This window comes from Spinacia oleracea, chromosome 6, assembly GCF_020520425.1.
Source record: "Spinacia oleracea cultivar Varoflay chromosome 6, BTI_SOV_V1, whole genome shotgun sequence".
Lineage (NCBI taxonomy): Eukaryota > Viridiplantae > Streptophyta > Magnoliopsida > Caryophyllales > Amaranthaceae > Spinacia > Spinacia oleracea.
In genome coordinates, this window is record NC_079492.1 from 50,930,645 (window position 1) to 50,947,993 (window position 17,349).

The following is a 17,349-nucleotide window of genomic DNA, read 5'->3' on the forward strand; positions in this document are numbered from 1 at the left end:
ATGCGCCAGGCTCAAATGTTTGCGTCGTACCCGTATATGCCGATGCCGCCGCCTTATCAGTATTCCTCTCCTCAGCAGGGAGTTCATCCCTCCACTGGCACACTTCGTATCTCGGAGGAGGATCCTAGTACCCCTGGGACGGAGCTGGATCGGGAGCTGGAGCGCCTTAGGAGGCGTAACAGGGACAAGGGGCCTGTGGTTGACGTCACCGCTGATGATGACTCAGACTGACCCTGCATGGTAGCGAGTTCCAGCTTGCCTGGGTTGATTTTGTGTAGACATAATTGTATTGTGTTTGTATGGCTTGAAACTTGAATTTTCGTATGGTTTGTATGGTTTTGAACTTTGAATTGGTTTGTAAAATTTGAAGATTGGCTTTTGTATGTTTGAATGCTTGAAATTGTATGCGTTGTGTGTGCCTTGAAATTTTGTAGCTATATGCATGCATGACAATTTTGCGAAAAAAATTGAAAAAAAATTCCCATTTTTTCGGGTGTATGTACCCACTATAAGCCCCCACTTTGACTGAGGTTTTTTGGTTAGGAAAAGCGCAAGTCAAATTATATTCAACTCTTTCTAATGCATATGCAGACTCGACTTAGGACGCCGATCTAGGACTAGAATGCTTGAATTTTGAAAGAAAGAATTGATCCGAAATCTACTCGAAGCGTTGATCCGGACTGCTTGAAATTGCGCGGCTTGCGGCTTTGGAATCTTGAATAATGGAGGTTGTACTCTGCTGTCCGAAACACTAAAGAGTGTATACTCGGAGTCATAAGAGAGGACGGTGGCCTCGTCCTTTGGTGCAGGCTCCCGGTGTCTGGCGCGGGCTTGGCACCTTACGCCTTTGAGCTATCGTGCAAGCCAATTCTTGTATAAATAGGGAGCATTTCGGATCATTTCTTGTATCAATCCTTCCCTGCTATCATTGCATACTGCTTCCTCACGAAGAGAAAATATGGTTGTGTTTTTTGAAAGTGCCTTGAACTCGTGACTTGGTTCGCTAGGCAAGTTGGAGAAAAGGGAGCTTGATGGCATGCATCTTGGGGTGCTCGTCTCTTTCCGGTTTGTAAAATTGGATTTGCACTTCATTCTTGCTGCTCTGGAGGCTTGGGACCCGAATCATTATGTCTTCCGCTTTCACTGGTACAAAAGTGACATTAGGTAACACCAAATGGTAACACTTTTAAAGTAATAAAATTATTCAGTGTATATGTAACACTTTAGTAACACTTTGATATTAGGTAACACTTATTTGTAACACTTGATATTAGGTAACACTTGATATTAGGTAACACTAATTTGTAACACTTTGATATAAGATAACACTTATTTATAACACTTTAATTCAGGTATTTTTTTTAAGGTAAGGTATCATTAATTTATTCGGAACACTTAAAAGTTAAGTTTTAACATTTTTTCTTTTTTTCTTTTTATTTTTCTTTTTATTTTTTCTTTCCCTTGAATTCACAGGGTTCTTTTACAAACACTTAAACCTCCGCCGTTTAGCAGTTTAATTTCTTCTCCCAACCAGTAAAATTGGATGTTGAAGATCTAGAGTAGCATTTTTCTTCCATCAAATCCATGAGCAAGGATAGGTAATTGGTTTCATGTTCAACTCGCAGCTTAGTATCTATTATTCTTCTCGATCAATTACCTTCTCTCTCCTGTTGTCTTTGAGGTAAAATCATCCTCATTTTCTTATTCTTTCAATTTAATTAATTGTTATTTTCCGATTAATTGATTCCGAGATGCTTTGGAATGGAATCTGACGAATTTTAGCATTTCTAATGGTTTGTTAAGCAAAATTATCAATTTTTAGGGTTTTGATTTACAAGATTGAGCAATCAGATTTCGGTTTATGTTCTGCAATTGTTTACCTAACTAATTTCGTAACATGTAGTTAATGTAGGTTAGGCTGATTGTTCTACTCCATCTAAATTAGTTTAAATGAGTAGTATACAAAAGTATAATTTTGAATTGTTTTACTTGTTCTTTGTCCAGTGTTATCATAGTGGTATAATTACTTGGTATTTTTTGGGTTTTTGATGCTTAAGATCAATTTTTTATACCCATACGTTTGAATTACAGCTGTATATTCTGATGAACCAAAGCTAGGTATCCTACTTTTGGGGGCCTAAAATATTTAGAAACAAGCTCTCTGCTCAGTATTGTTTCCCTAATTGCAACTCCCTAATACTCATCAAAGGATGTGAACTTCAAATTTGTACGTAGTGGACACAATAACATTGATCATGATATTACTTAACCATTGAGCAATATTAAGGGGGGAAATAGAAGGGGAAGAAGCCAACAATTATATGTCTGGGAATGCCAATGGGAAAAGATAGAAGGGTATAGAATTCTCAAGCATTCGGTTCATTATTTTGTTCATGGTTGATTGAGGAATGAATAACCACCTGATTGGGTGGTTTTTAGAGTTTCATTTAAATGGATTTTTTGGTGTGATTAAGCTCACTTTACTATAATTAAACTTGCAGTTCTTACTTTTTTCTGTCATAGCGCTTATCATCGATAACAAGTTAATGCCTATTTATATTATTTTAGTTGTATCCAACTAGCAGTAATTGAAGTTAGTGTAGTCTTTGTTATGTTGTGATTAGAATTAAAATAATAATAAATAGACTTTCTTAGCTACTTAAAAAAGAAATTTGAGTCTTTATAGTGTTCTGAGTTAAGTGCACTTGAATTTCCTTTGACTATGAATGTCTCGTAGATGATGTTCTTTTTGGATATTCAGGTGTTGGAAAGTATAATGTGCAACTTATTTTGTATTCAAATAGATGGGGAAAAATGACTCATGAATTATTGACTAATCCTTGTTACCAAACCATACTCAAACCGTGTCCTAAACAATCTGACATCATAGTATTTATCTTCGAGCCAAAAAAATAATTTAGCGTATATATTGAATTTTCATACTCCTTTCCCGGTGTTTTTTGCACTTGATTGTAAAGGTCATTCCGAAAGAGTTTTTCACACCTCTATATTGAGTTTAAAAACAACTCATCTCTCTCCATCACATCAACCCCTTCTATCTCTCCATCCCAATACTTTCTCCTTTTTTTTCTCTCTATATTTACTTCTATTTATGTTAATTCTTCATCTAATAATCATTCTTCTATTTATGTTAATTCTTCATCTAATAATCATTCTTAAACTCATTGTACCCCTAACGAATTGGAAAGTCTGACCCAAACCGAATATATTGGATAGTAGCCAAATTGAAAATGCCATGACTTTTATATGACCTAAACTGAATCAATGGAATCCCAATCAATATAGAAGTTCATTTTCCAAGTCTATTTCCAGGTCTATTTTCAAGCTCTACATACTAGGACTTTTCCTCCAATCAAAATGATACTTTTAAGCATTATTTGTTGATTTTCTCTATCATTACAGTCAATATCGTCTCCCCTTTCTCTGCCCAAATGAGGTCAGTAAGCTTGGACCTTGAAATGACGGTTCCTATATTACATCATCAGCTTTACTTTGTTGTTATTGCAGCAGGCTAGTTTAGTTTTCCTATTCATGTGCTAGATGTGTTGTAGACTATAGGCTTGCATTACGTTTGTACATTGCCATGAGACTTCCCTTACAATAGTACATATAATATGATTTTCCATTATCGCTATTTATTACCACCTAAGACATGGGCCATTAGGACAAACTCAAAACTTTGAAATTTTGGATATTACTGACACTCTCCTTTTCTGATATAATGGAAGATTTACCATAGTCCTTGGCTTTGGAAGTTATTTGAAAAGTTTAAGGTCAAATTCATTTCTTGATCTTCCCCCTTCGATATTTTGCGGACACGAAGACCCCACTCCTTGATGTCACTTGCAAGTTAGGTAGGTTTTGACCCTGGAAAGACCTGATATGGCATTCTACTGCTCAAAATGTTAGTGATTGTTGAACTCCTTTTTTGACACTGTTTTCTTGATTGCCTGTTGCTTCATTCAGAATATTTTGTAGCAGTTGACTTTCAAAGGGCTCATGATATAATCAATCAGGTGGCTCTTAAGCCGTCTACAATTCATCCTTCACACTATCATCTTCATCCTTGGATGAAGAATCATCCATCAATTCAATCTCTTCTTCAACTGCTGCATCAGGGTTGATGCAAAGACTAGACTTCACAGAATCATATACACGAGAAGCAAAATCCTTAGGGTCATCCAGCAAGAAGCCACTCTCAAAGAGAGATGTCTGGTAAGTGAGTCGCGCTGTCTAGTACACGAACTATTAGAATCTATTTCAGGAAATCCATGCATTTATGTACAATTTCAGGATAAAGTCCTTGTGTCCGGAATTTCAAGCCACAGTTGGTCAAATACGTGGATATGTACTTATACCAGACACTGGTTGGATATGTACAAAAAATGGTTGATTTTGTTTAGTTTCCTGTTCTTGAAGCTTCCTTCTCTTCTGTCATATCCCCTACGTGTGCAGTATGCTGCCGGTTCATGCATTGATGCAGAGATTTCAATATCTTGGTCTTTTCTGCACAAAAGTCTATGAAATTCCTTGTTGTCAGAAAGTATTCAAGGAACTTCTTTTACCTGTTTAGTTTAAATTTAGAGTTATGTGGTTTATATATCTTCTCCTTTGGCTTTGTATTATCTGTCAACTTTGATATCTTCTGTGAATAGGTAGCTGCGATGGGTTCAATAGCATCGTCAATGGATCTGGTTTTGCTGGACAAGAATCAAGATTTTCATTTTATCTGAAAGATGCTTATCAGTATCCCTGTCCAGTAGAGATTAGAATGCTTCAAGTACAAGTTGCATGTGTAGAACATTTCTCGGGTGATGTCATCTTTTCCAGAGCATCCTAGAGAAACAGATAATCAAGAGCATGCGCACCAACAGGAGTGTTGTTGTTTGGTCCCCCCTGGATGCAGCAAAACGCTCATGGCCCATGCTGTAGCTTCTGAGGCAGGACTGAATTTTCTGGCTGTCAAGGGTCCAAAGTTATTCAGCAAGTGGGTTGGTGAATCTGAGAAGGCTGTTAGATCTCTTTTTGCCAAAGCAAGAGCTAACGTGCCATCAGTTATATTTTTTGATGAAATAGACAGTCTTGTTGTCATCCGTGGAAAGGAAATTGATGGTGTTTCAGTTGCAGATAGGGTCATGAGTCAACTTTTGGTTGAATTGGATGGTAAGCTATTTGTGGGTCTAGTAGAAGTATCATTGTTTAATAGATTTGGAAGTGTTACTTTGTCGTAAAGTTGTTTTAGCTATTTACCCTCTGTTGTCTTCTTGCTGTTTTGTTGCTTTCTTTAATCTCTACCCTTACGCCTTTCTTTAGTTTTCCTTTGGGTTTGCATTCTTGTTGGAACTGGATTGTTTCCTTATTTTACACTCAAGATCTATTAGTGAACTTGAAAGAACCATGTGAAGATATCTACAATCTTCGAGTACATTTAAGGCCCCCTCAAATTAAGTGGTGGCATGGTGCAATGATGGAAATTGTGTCAATTAAAAGTGAAGCAAACTAGACTTATGTATGGTCCGAAAATGTTTTTTCTTATTCATGTCATATGATGTTTGGAACCCTAAGAAGACCTGCTTTCTTCTAGGTCTACATGGAAGAGTTAATGTTACTGTTATTGCTGCTACAAATCGTCCTGACAAGATTGATCCTGCCCTTCTTAGACCAGGTGATCTTCTGCGGCTCTCTCTGATACACAAATATGAGTAATTGTTTGGTTAAATTTGCTTTTTTTTTTCTTTATCCTGCATGTTACCAACTTCTTAAATATTTTCCTGATGTTGGACCCGTTTATTGAACAGGGCGGTTTGATTGAATCCTATATGTTGGACCCCCTAGTGAAACAGATCGTGTTGACGTATTTCATGTTCATTTGCGTAAAATGCCTTGCGGTTCTGATGTTGATGTAAGCGAGCTGGCTCATCTCACTGAAGGTTGTACCGGTGCTGACATATCTTTGATCTGCAGGGAAGCAGCAATTTCAGCAATTAAAGTATGTTGTATAAGTTCTTGGGTTACATAAACGTTTGTTATACTTTCAGCTGTAATTTTTATTTGCATATTTCAATGAAATCAGGAGAACCTGAATTGTTCAGAAGTAAAGATGGAGCACTTGAAGACTGCAATTCTTCGTGTACACCCATCAGAGATTCAACCTTATCAAGAATTGTCGGACAAGTTTCAGCGGCTTGTCCAAGTCTCCATCAGAGGCATGTGTACATCAGCTTAATAGACCAAAGGAGTTATCATCCTGGTAACAGTCCTTTTCTACATTGCCTATTTGGTTTAAATTGTCAGCCTACCAACCTGCTTAAAATCCTTTTGATTGCTTGTAGTGCTCCCTTGTACTGTTATTAGCTTATAAAATGTAAAATTTCTCTAAGATATCGTTTTTCCATCTGACCAACCTATTTGGTTTTCTAGACTATCTGCTGAAATATTCTGAGACTTGTGTTGCTGCATAGAGATTAATAGCTGAACCACCAAAGCCACATGCTACAAGCTTAGAACTATTTGGGATAACTGACTTCTACTGCAGATAACTGACTTCATTTACTGCAGATAGAACATTAGCAGTAGAAGGAATTGCATCATCTAAAGGAATAGACTGTCTTGATTTTCCCATATCTGTTGCCTGACCAGACGAATCACACCTTGTGTCATCATTTGCAATTTGTCCCTAGCTCTGATGTGTTCATATTATTTAACCGAGTCTCCAACAGCAAAAAGCAATGTTTGTAATCAGCTAATTCTGATTGCAGCTCTTCAAACTTCTTCAGGATGTTGTTATTCAATCTATCTGCATAACACCCATGTCAAAATGTTGTTATTGATCATATCTACCTGAACAGCAAATTAAAGTAGATTATCTGGATAGTCCTCGAAATGATAGGAAATGTGGAGTAACATGTAGGTGCCTGTTCTTGCAGTGACCATAATGTTTTAGAAGTATGGTTGCTTAGCGTCCTTGCAGAAGGCAAGAATCTGATGTACAGTGTGGAATTAGCTAGGGGGCATTGTCTGTCATCTCTCTTAACAGTTACCACTCACTACACAACTTCGTCTTATTTGTTAATCGCATGCGGTCTGCAAAATCATTTTGCACTAACTAAAGAAGCAGAGACTTTTTTTTGTTGTGCTAATCTTTATTATGGATATTGGATCTTAATAATTTTATCCTTCTTATAGGATCAAGATGATGGATTGGATCTGATAGCAAATGAAGATTAAGTTGACATGAGAATCATGCAGACATAAGGGAAAGCAGATGAAGATGAAAAGATAGAAGACATTTAGTTTTGGATTATACATTTTATTTTTAGATATGATCATTTGGTTTTATTTTGAACATAATAATATAATTTTCATCATTCGTGCAATAACTATTTCGGATTCATATTATATATTATTAGTATTATTCTTTTTATGGTTAATATTATTGTTCTTATAATTACTTTATCGTATATTTTTATTATACAATCATAGGTATTGTATTTAATATAGTATAATTATTTGTGAACCAATTCTATAACATTTGTAAATTATTATATTTAATTAAAATCATCACTTTGCAAGTGTTACAATAGATATAAAAAGTGTTAAATACGTAATGTTACCTAATAATAGAAAAGTGTTGCTTAATATTGAACAAGGTGTTACGTTATATGGCGAGAAGTGATACCTATGATTCAATAAAGTGCTACTGTAATTCAAAAGATGATATAAAAACGTGATACCAATGGTTAAAAAGTGTTATCTAAGATATTATGAGTAACACTTTTAAGTGCTAGAATAGGAAAAGAAAGTGTTACATAAAACTATTTTTGGTAACACTAGTAAAAGTGTTATAATATGTTATTAAAAGTGTTACCTAATAGAATAGGTAGCACAGGCAGATGTATCACACACAAAGTGTTACTTATAATCTATGGAAACACTTTACCCCTTTATGTAACAGTTTTTTGGTGTTACCTAAACTCAATTATGTACTAGTGTATGGAAATAATGAGGTATGTCCCCTCCCTGAGGAATTTAGTGCCATATTGGGGTGGTCCTTGATGTTGGAGCCATGCATGCCTAGTGTTGAAGAACACTTTTTCTCGAGTTTTGAAAGGTATTTGGGCTTGAAGCCCCCACTTTTGAGTGCTGTTGTATATGGCAGAGGGGTGGATTTGTCCCTCTTTGTCACCTACTTTGCTGGGCTTGATGTTCCCAAAGTTTTCCGCTTGAGAGCCTTGAGTTTTTGTATATTTGCTCGCTTTCTCTTTTCGAAGCAGGGGTTTGGCAATGGCGATGCCTCCCTAATTGAGATTGTAGAGCAGTTTGCTAATGGTCGGGACCCAATGCCGCTCGTGATTGGCGAAACATTGATGGGCCTTGACATGCTGAAGTCGGACCCCTCTTCATTGCCGGCGGGAAGTCCGGTATTACTCCAAGTAAGGATCTGGAGCCTTCTTTGTATTGTTGAACTTGTACTTGTATTTGAATTTTGAATGTTGAATTGTGTTTCTTGTATACTCCCCAAGGTTTGGCTTATGGAGAGGCTCGTGTTGGTGGCACCACCGGAGAACATGGCGAGCTACAATAGAAGAGGCTTCACCGTGCGGCCCAAGGTGTATGGCCGGCTTTCATTGGATGAGTGGAGATGCGCACTCTCTGGGATTGAATCTTGTATAAGGTGGGTAGTTCCTTTGTGGGGAATTGCTGCTATGAGACATGCCCCTGGTTCTACTGCTTTGAGGGTGCCAAGCCTCACAATGCTGGTCTTCTACTCGCCTGTGCGAGTGATGAGACAGTATGGCTTGAAACAGGAGATCCCGGACTGCAAGGAAGAGAACCCGAAACCCGTTGCGCTGAATGCAAATCGACTTGAAGTTTGGAGGCGGTATTGGATCGCCAAACCATTCTTGAGTATCCAGTTCCCACCTGATCCAGCTACTCTGTCTTTGGGGTATATTGTATGGATGAGAGGCCTAGGCCAGAGGGACATTTCTTTCTCAGGACCAGCTAGAGTCCGAGGTTCTAGAGCTAGACGTCCTGCATCAACTGACTATGAGGAAGGTGACGGGAGTATGGCCCATCTTATGCTTGACCGTTCGGAATCCAAAGGAGGTTCGTCGTCCTCCCGTCTTGGAAGGCTTGCAAGTTCCTTCTCCCGCCGCTTGGGCAAGGGGAAGATTGATGATTGATTGCGGGAGGAGCCAGAGGATAGTACTCAAGGTGCCAAGACTCGAGAGCATAGTCGCCAGACCCTAGATCTTTATAGGCTAAATGTGTTTGAAATTGTATTGGAAGGAATTGTGTTTAGAATGTGTTTGGAAGATGTGTTTAGAAAGATGTGTTTGGAAAATGTGTTTAGGAAGTGAAAAGGCTTTGAACTTTGCTTCACTTGATCCCGACTTTGTATTTGAATTAGCTTTGAAGGCCTTAGGGCCAAATAAGTTATTGTGTTAAATTCCGCTTGAACATGCTTTGCTTTGAATTGGCACGTTTGGAATAAAGACAACAACATTTGAGTTTTGAAATTTGATTTGATTTGATTTTAAAGATGCCCTTAATTGAGGAAATTTTGAATTTTTTTTGTATTAAAGTGGTCGGGCCTCGAAATGAGGTTGCCTACGTGTCCCGTTAGGGAATCAGGCCGGACGTAGTTCTGACTACCTTACAAGACCTGAATTTGGATTCTTGAATTTGAACATGGAACTTAGACATAGAACTTCTTGAGTTGATCGAGGTTGGTAAGAGATCTGAATTCTGTTCCGTCGATGTCTGTTAGTTCAACTGCTCCCCCGGAGAGGATCTTCTTGACGATGTATGGGCCTGCCCAGTTGGGTTTGAATTTTCCCCTTGGGTCCATGATGCTTTTGCGAAGGGCTTTCAGGACAAGCTCGCCTTCCTTGATGTTTCGGGTTCTGACCCTTTTGTTGAAATGTCTGGCCACTCGGCGCTAATAGACTTGTACATGGTGAGCCGCTTGAAGCCGTCGCTCATCGAGCATGACTAGCTCGTCATATCTTGCTTGTACCCATGCAGCTTCTGGGATTTTGCTTTCTAGGACTATCCTTAGAGAAGGTATCTCCAGTTCGATAGGTTGTACTGCTTCCATTCCATAGACCAATGAGAACGGAGTTGCACCAGTTGAAGTGCGAATTGAAGTTCGATATCCCCACAATGCGAAATGTAGCTTTTGGGGCCAATCCTTGTAATTGGTAGTCATTTTCATGATGATGGTCTTGACATTCTTGTTGGCTGCTTCGACTTCCCCATTGGTTTGTGAGCGATAAGGTGAAGAGCGATGATGTTGAATCTGGTATTCGGTGAATAGATCTTCACACTCTCCTTGAAAATGGGTTCCCTGGTCGCTGATGAACTCGTGACGAACGCCATATCTGCATATGATGTTTTCTTGTATGAACTGGGCCACTTGCTTGGAACCCAATACTTTGAATGATCTGGCCTCGACCCACTTGGTGAAATAATCGATGGCGACCAGTATGAACTCGTGACCCCCGGTGCCTGTTGGAGTGACTTTGCCGATGACGTCGATACCCCAGGCTGAGAATGGCCACGGTGATGATTGAGAGTATAGTAGTGATGGAGGAATGTGCTTCAGATTCGCACACTTTTGGCATGTGGGACATTTCTTGACAAAGAAGTAGCAATCCCGTTCGAGGGTAGTCCAGTAGTATCGTGCCCTGACGATCTTGAGAGCTAGCATTTTCCCATTCATGTGGGTGCCACAGACTCCCGCATGTATGTTGTCCATGACTCTTTGAGCTTCGAGCTTGTCAACACATCGGAGGTTAGGACCGTTAAGGGACCTTTTGTATAGAATGCCACCTTCTATGACGAAATTGGCTGATTGTAGTCGTAGAGCCCTTCGATTCTTGCTTGAAAAGTGTGGGGGATACTACGAACTTTGTAGATACCTTTGGATGTCTGTTAACCAAGGTTCATCTTCTTCTTGCTCGACGTTGTCAATAGCATGGACATATGCTGCTTCTTGACGTGTTTCAATTGTAAGTGGCATTTCAGCCATGCCGCTTGGAATGTTGATCATTGAGGCCAGTTTTGCCAGTGCATCGGCGAATTGATTCTCCTCTCTCGGGAGGTATGTATAGCGGAGCTCTTCTATTTATTCGGACAGCTGCTCAAGGTAAGACTGGTATGGAGCCAAGCTCTCGCTCCTTACTTTCCATTTGCCGGAAATTTGATTGATGATTAGGGAAGAATCCCCGTACACTCGAAGTTTCTGGACACCTAGGGCTAAGGCGGCTTCCAGGCCCATGATGCATGCTTCATATTCTGCCGCATTGTTTGTGACGTTGAATTGCAGTTTTGCTGATATAGGAATGTGCGTGCCGTCTGGGGTTACTAGAATTACTCCAACACCACATCCGTTCTGATTGGAGGCACCGTTAAAATGCATTGACCAACTGTCATCACTGGTCATTAAGATTTGCTCGTCGGGTAAGTCGTAATCTTCCTCTTCTGCCTCGACAGGACAGTCGGCTAGGAAATCTGAGACTGTTGAACCCTTGATAGATTTCTGTGGAATGTATTTGAGGTCGAATTCTGCTAGCATGACCAACCACCTGGACAAACGTTCGTTGAGTGCTGGTTTCTCGAATAGATATTTGAGAGGATCGGCTTTACTGATCACATGTATTGTATGGGAGAGCATGTAGTGCCGCAGTTTCTTTGTGGCCCAAACCAAGGCGATGCTAAGTTTCTCGAGTTGAGTGTATTTGGTCTCGTACTCGGTCAGTTTTTTGCTTATGTAGCATACGACATTCTCCTTGCCTTCAATTTCTTGAGCAAGCATAGCCCCCACTGCCGAATCTGTTGTTGTGAGGTAGAGCCTGAGGGGAATCCCTGGCATTGCTGGTTTTAGTACTGGTGGGTTGGAAAGGTAGCTTTTGATTGTTTCGAATGCATGCTGAAAATCGTCATCCCACACTTTGGGCTCGCTTTTTCGGAGCTTTCGAAATACTGGTTCACAGATCATTGTGAGTCTTGAAATGAACCTGCTGATATATTGTAGTCTGTCGAGAAAACCTCGAATTTCCTTTTCATTCGTTGGTGGCTGCATCTCGAGAATTGCCTTGATTTTTGAAGGGTCGGCCTCTATGCCTCGAGAGCTGATAACATATCCGAGCAACTTGCCTGACGTTACCCCGAATGCGCACTTTTGAGGATTGAGCCTCATATTGTATTGTCTGAGCCTGTTGAAAAACTTTCGAAGTACTGAGGTATGCTCATGCCGTTCTTTGGATTTGACAATCATGTCGTCGACATATACCTCAATTTCCCTGTGAATCATATCGCTCATGATAGCTGTTGCTGTTCTTAGGTAGGTTGCTCCTGCGTTCTTTAGTCCGAACGGCCATAACTGTATAGCAATATGTACCCCACTGAGTGATGAAGGTTGTTTTCTCCATGTCTTCCTCTGCCATGGGAATCTGATTGTAGCCTGCGTACCCGTCCATAAAAGAGAGTAAGGCATGATTTGCGGTGTTGTCGACCAGGATGTCGATGTGAGGCAATGGAAAACCGTCTTTAGGGCTGGCCCTGTTAAGATCCCTGTAGTCCACACACATTCGTACTTTGCCGTCTTTCTTTGGAACTGGGACGACATTTGCGATCGATTCTGGATATTTTGCTTCTCGAATAAACCCGGCCTCTAACTGCTTGGAGATCTCTTCTTGAATTTTGAGGGAAACATCCGGTTTCATGCGACAGAGCTTCTGCTTGATGGGCTTTGACCCTGGAATAAGGGGAATTGTATGCTGACCGATGCTTGGATCAACCCCTGGCATATCATGATAGGACCATGCGAAGACGTCTACATACTCTGAAAGTAGCTTGATAAGATCGTCCCGCTCTGATGGAGAAAGAGTTAAACGAATCTGAACTAGTTTTGAATCACTGCTGTTAGAAAGGTTGATTTTTTCTGTTTCCTTAATTATGGGAGTCCTGTTTTCATGATTTTCGATAGCTTTTAGAAATTCAAAGTCAGTTTCTTGTGAAGCAAAGTTGTGTGGATTAGGATTTGATTTTGAATTAGGACTCGAAGAGTAAGTAGAAATTGAAGTGTTATTGAAATCAGCAATCATTACATCGACTGTTTTGACTTGTATCTCGGCCTTTAGAGGCCCTTGATTGATGCAAGACTCTAGTTCTAGACACTTAGACTCATTGCTAGACTCAGATCCAGACTCATCTTCCGACTCGGACTCGCTCATCATAGATCCTTCGCCCACAGTAATCTTGAACATTTTTCCATTTAGAGCTGTTATCTTGAGAGACTTTCTCCAGCCATTGACCGTCTTCTCACTCGGAGTAATCAGCTTAGATGGGTCGAAGTCTTCGATTTGAGTGATCATTTGAACCATGGTGTCTTCGTAAATGGTTGGGGTCATCTCCTGGCCAAATAGCAGACCGAAAGCTGTTGAATCAAGGCATTCAGGGGAGGCCTTGTCTTGTATTGGAGGAGCATCCTCTAGAAAGTGACAGTCTTGAAAGATCTCGAATCCGGGGTAGAGAACCCCCTTTGGAGAGTCATAGAATGGTTCTGGGAAGTCGAAGTATAAGTCATCCTCTCCTTCTTTCACGAATTTCCCATTGAGTGTGAGTTGATGAGAAGGTATTTTGAATTGATCTTTGCCAGCTCGACGGGCCTTTAGCTTAGCCTTTTGCTGCTTGTCATCGAACTTAGTCGGCTTGTATCCCAGACCGCAACAGTTGGTCTGTCCTTGGGCTTTGAAGGGAGATTCGGCGGATGGTGGCAGAGTAGTGCCCAGGAAACGCCCACGCTTGATCATCATGCGTTTTTCCATGGGATTCATTCGGGATTCGATGGCTCCAACTTCAGCACTGAATCCCCAGAGGTCTTCGTCCCTGTCATCATGTTCGATTAATATCAGAGCCTTGTCGGCTATCTTGGTCCTTGGATGAGACGCGTGCAGGGTAATGACATTTCCTTGGACCTCCATTCGGACTTTCTGGTGAATTGAAGATGTCACTGCCTTGAGGTCATGAATCCAAGGTCTTCCCAGTAGGAGATTGAAACTTGCTTTGATGTTGAGCACTTGAAAGCTCACTTTCCGCTCGATTGGCTCTGTGCGGAGTAGTAAAGTGAGAGTTCCCATTTCTTCCCGACGAGTGTTGTCATAGGCACGAACACCTTGGGAGGAACTAGAAAAGTCACTAGGGGTGAAACCCATATTCTCGGCAATGCGGAGAGGACACACATTGATGGCCGATCCATTGTCCACTAGAGTCATGGGGATGATCTTGTCTTTGTACTCGACAGTCAGATAGAGGGCCTTGTGATAGCCTTCCCCCTTAGGTGGGAGGTCTTCATTAGTAAAGGTGATTCCTTCTTCCAGATTTGTAAGCAACCCGATTAATTCGTCAGGAGTGACTTCTGGGGTGACATTCAGTTTGACCAGAGCATTGATAAGAGCAGCGCGGTGCTCCATAGAGGAAGCCATGAGTTGCCAAATATTAACCTCTGCCTTAGTGCGCTTCAATTGCTTGATTAGAGGGTTCTCCTCGGTGGGTAGAGGGACATCTGTTGCTGGTGTCGTTCTGTTGGTTGGCTCTTGAATTCGACCAGACCTAGTCATGACTTGAACACTGTTTTCTGCCTTAGGGTCCAAATACCAGTCGGCGCTTACAATTTCTCGGCATTCATCGTCAGAGATGTTTTCAACAGGAGGGTCCTGATATGTGTCTTCATCATCGCTGGCCCAGATCCCGCAAATGTCTCCTTGAGGTAACCCAGATTTCGAGTTTTCACTTGGCTGCACAAAGTGTGGTACAGACCCTTGATTATGAAATATTTCCTCTACCTCGAATGGGCCCACAACATGGAAAAGAGTTTCTTGATTGTCTTCGAGAACCCTTATGCGAGCCTCAGCTTCCTCAACACGTTCATAGAGCTCTGCTACAGCTGCTGCTAGTGAAGTCATCTTTGAGTAGGATCTTGAGAAGAGGAATCTGAGCACCTAGTTTGGACATGATTTTGAACTTTAGAACTTGAACTTCCCGACACATGATATGATATGCATGCAATGAATGAGACCTAGACTTGACTCTAAGTGTCACTCCGAAGATTCGGGATTTTGGATTTTGTACTTGTATTCGGGATTTGCAACCCGTTGGAAATGTTTGAGAGGAGCCTTCATTCTTTTGTGAAAGTTGACTCTTTGTACTAGAATTTAGGAATGTCGAAAAAGAGTATTTCGATCTATTGAAAATTGGACTTATTTGAAGGAGATTTCAACCCGCTCTAGGATTTGGAAATTGGACTTGTACTAGGAAATTGAATTTTGTAAGGGAATTTCGACCCATTGGACTTGGAATATTTGAAGGGAATTTCAACCCGATTGAAAGAGAGCTGGTTTTGCATTATTTAAAGGGAATTTCAACCCGATTGAAAGGGATTGATTTTTATTATTTAAAGGGAATTTCAACCCGTCAATATTTTAGGGGAGTTTCAACCCATTGGAATTGGAGTATTTGAAGGGAATTTCAACCCAATTGAAATTTGTATTAATTTTCAACCCGATTGAACAATTGGACTTGTATTATTTCTGGGGATTTTCAACCCGTTGGAAATATTTGGAATGGGGTTTGTATTATTTTAGGGCATTTTCAACCCGTCAATATTTTAGGGGAATTTCAACCCATTGGAATCGGAGTATTTGAAGGGAATTTCAACCCATTGGAATTTGTATTATTTCAGGGGATTTTCAACCCGTTGGAATTTGAGTTTGACTCGAAGTTTGAATTTTGAAATGGAAAAGGACGCACTTTGCATGTAGAACATGAAGCTTCGTATTTGGAAAATCCGGCATTATGTCGCCGTGGATTTGAGACATTGAATTTGGGAACTTGAAAGTCCGGCATTATGCCGCCGTGGACTTGGAGTGTAGGATTTGAGATTTGAAGGTTTGGAATTTTTGAACTTCGAGCTTGAGGTTTGAAATACGGAATGGAAAATCGGCATTACGACGGCATGTATTTGGAATTTGAAGTTTTGAGCATAGGACTTGAAATTCGAAAGATGGACATGGAATTTGAGGTTTAAAAGTTGGAGTTGAAAAGTTGGCATTACGCCGGTCATGAACTTTGGCATTTGAACTTTGAGGTTTTGAGACTTGGAATTGGCAACTTGACTTCGATGCTTGAAGACTTGAATGTTTGAAATAGGAAATCCGGCATGACGCCGTTGGATTTGTGGTTTTCGACTTTGAAGTTTGAAGCTTGAAATTTGGACTAGAAAATCCGGCATTAAGGCGCCCTTGGATTGAGTCTTGACTTGGAACTTGAAACTCGAAATTTGGACTAGAAAATCCGGCATTATGGCGCCGTTGGGTTGTATTTGAAAATTGAAGTTTTGGACTAGAAAGTTTGAATTTGAACTTGAAGCTTGAAGACTAGGAAATCCGGCATTATGACGCCGTTGGGTTGAATTTGACTTGAAAATCGAAGCTTGAGTTTGGAAAATCCGGCAATATGGCGCCGTTGGATTTGGACTTGAAAATTGAGGTTTTGGACTAGAAAATTTGGTTTGAACTTTGAAACTCGGAATTTGGACTAGCAAATCCGGCATTATGACGCCGTTGGATTTGCACTTGACTTGGAAACTTGAGGTTTTGAAAATAGAAAGTCCGGCATTACGACGCCGTTGGATTGATTTTGAATTTGTAGCTTGGAATTTGGACTTCAAAATCCGGCATTATGACGCCGTTGGATTGACTTTGATTTTGTAGCTTGGAATTTGGACTTGAAAATCCGGCATTATGACGACGTTGGATTGAACTTGAAATTTGACATTTGTGCGTGAGGCGTGTTTAAGGGTTTTGAATCAAATGGAGTGACACTCCTAAAGACTCTAAAATCGGCGATTTAGATGCATGAGGTTTGAATGATACTCCTAGGGGTTTGGTTTCCTAGTTGGAGGCTAATTGGTTTTGGCAAGCTAGAACTCGAGGTTAGCCATTCACGCGTGCAAAAACGCCCACACAATGCACAAGTAGCACGTTGTCACACTAATCATGAATATGAATGCGACATGCACAGTTCTCAACCTAAGGTCGGTCTAAGTTTTGTATGATGCAAGTGGTCGGCTTTGGGTGTCAAAAAGGTACTTGGCTAAGAGACGGATACGGCGACAAGCATTCACATCCGCCTAAGGGAAGTGTGTGTCGGCAGACGGCCTCCATACTTGACATCGGGAATGTCAAGCAAATGCCAAGTTTTGGTAGGCGCGGAAATGGTCACACACTTTGGTCGGGAACCGTATGGAGAGTCACCATTTCG

General features: G+C 40.6%; 1 protein-coding gene across 6 annotated transcripts; it reads left to right on the top strand.

Moving 5' to 3' along the window:
- The first annotated feature begins 1,452 nt into the window (after positions 1-1,452).
- Positions 1,453-7,468, top strand: LOC110787481 (calmodulin-interacting protein 111). 6 transcript variants are annotated; one of them, XR_008922905.1, is made up of 8 exons: positions 1,454-1,681; positions 3,750-3,875; positions 3,988-4,236; positions 4,677-5,184; positions 5,606-5,686; positions 5,820-6,010; positions 6,095-6,271; positions 7,207-7,468. XR_008922905.1 is itself a non-coding variant. In XM_056830891.1 (7 exons), exons 3-5 carry the CDS (start codon positions 4,836-4,838, stop codon positions 5,831-5,833), a joined length of 444 nt encoding a protein of 147 aa, XP_056686869.1. In that variant the 5' UTR covers positions 3,761-3,875; positions 3,988-4,236; positions 4,677-4,835; the 3' UTR covers positions 5,834-6,010; positions 6,095-6,271; positions 7,207-7,468. The 6 variants fall into 6 exon arrangements, 2 of the variants coding, with proteins under 2 accessions (XP_056686870.1, XP_056686869.1); XR_008922906.1 differs by having other exon boundaries at positions 3,761-3,875; XR_008922907.1 differs by having other exon boundaries at positions 1,470-1,598.
- Positions 7,469-17,349: the final 9,881 nt, after the last annotated feature.

What these genes read in the sequence shown, in the direction of transcription:
- LOC110787481 (XM_056830892.1), top strand. Translation starts at nt 4,836, where the DNA reads ATGTCATCTTTTCCAGAGCATCCTAGAGAAACAGATAATCAAGAGCAT. An exon ending in ACTTTTGGTTGAATTGGATG is followed by an intron (nt 5,185 to 5,605) that starts GTAAGCTATTTG and finishes GCTTTCTTCTAG; the next exon opens with GTCTACATGGAAGAGTTAAT.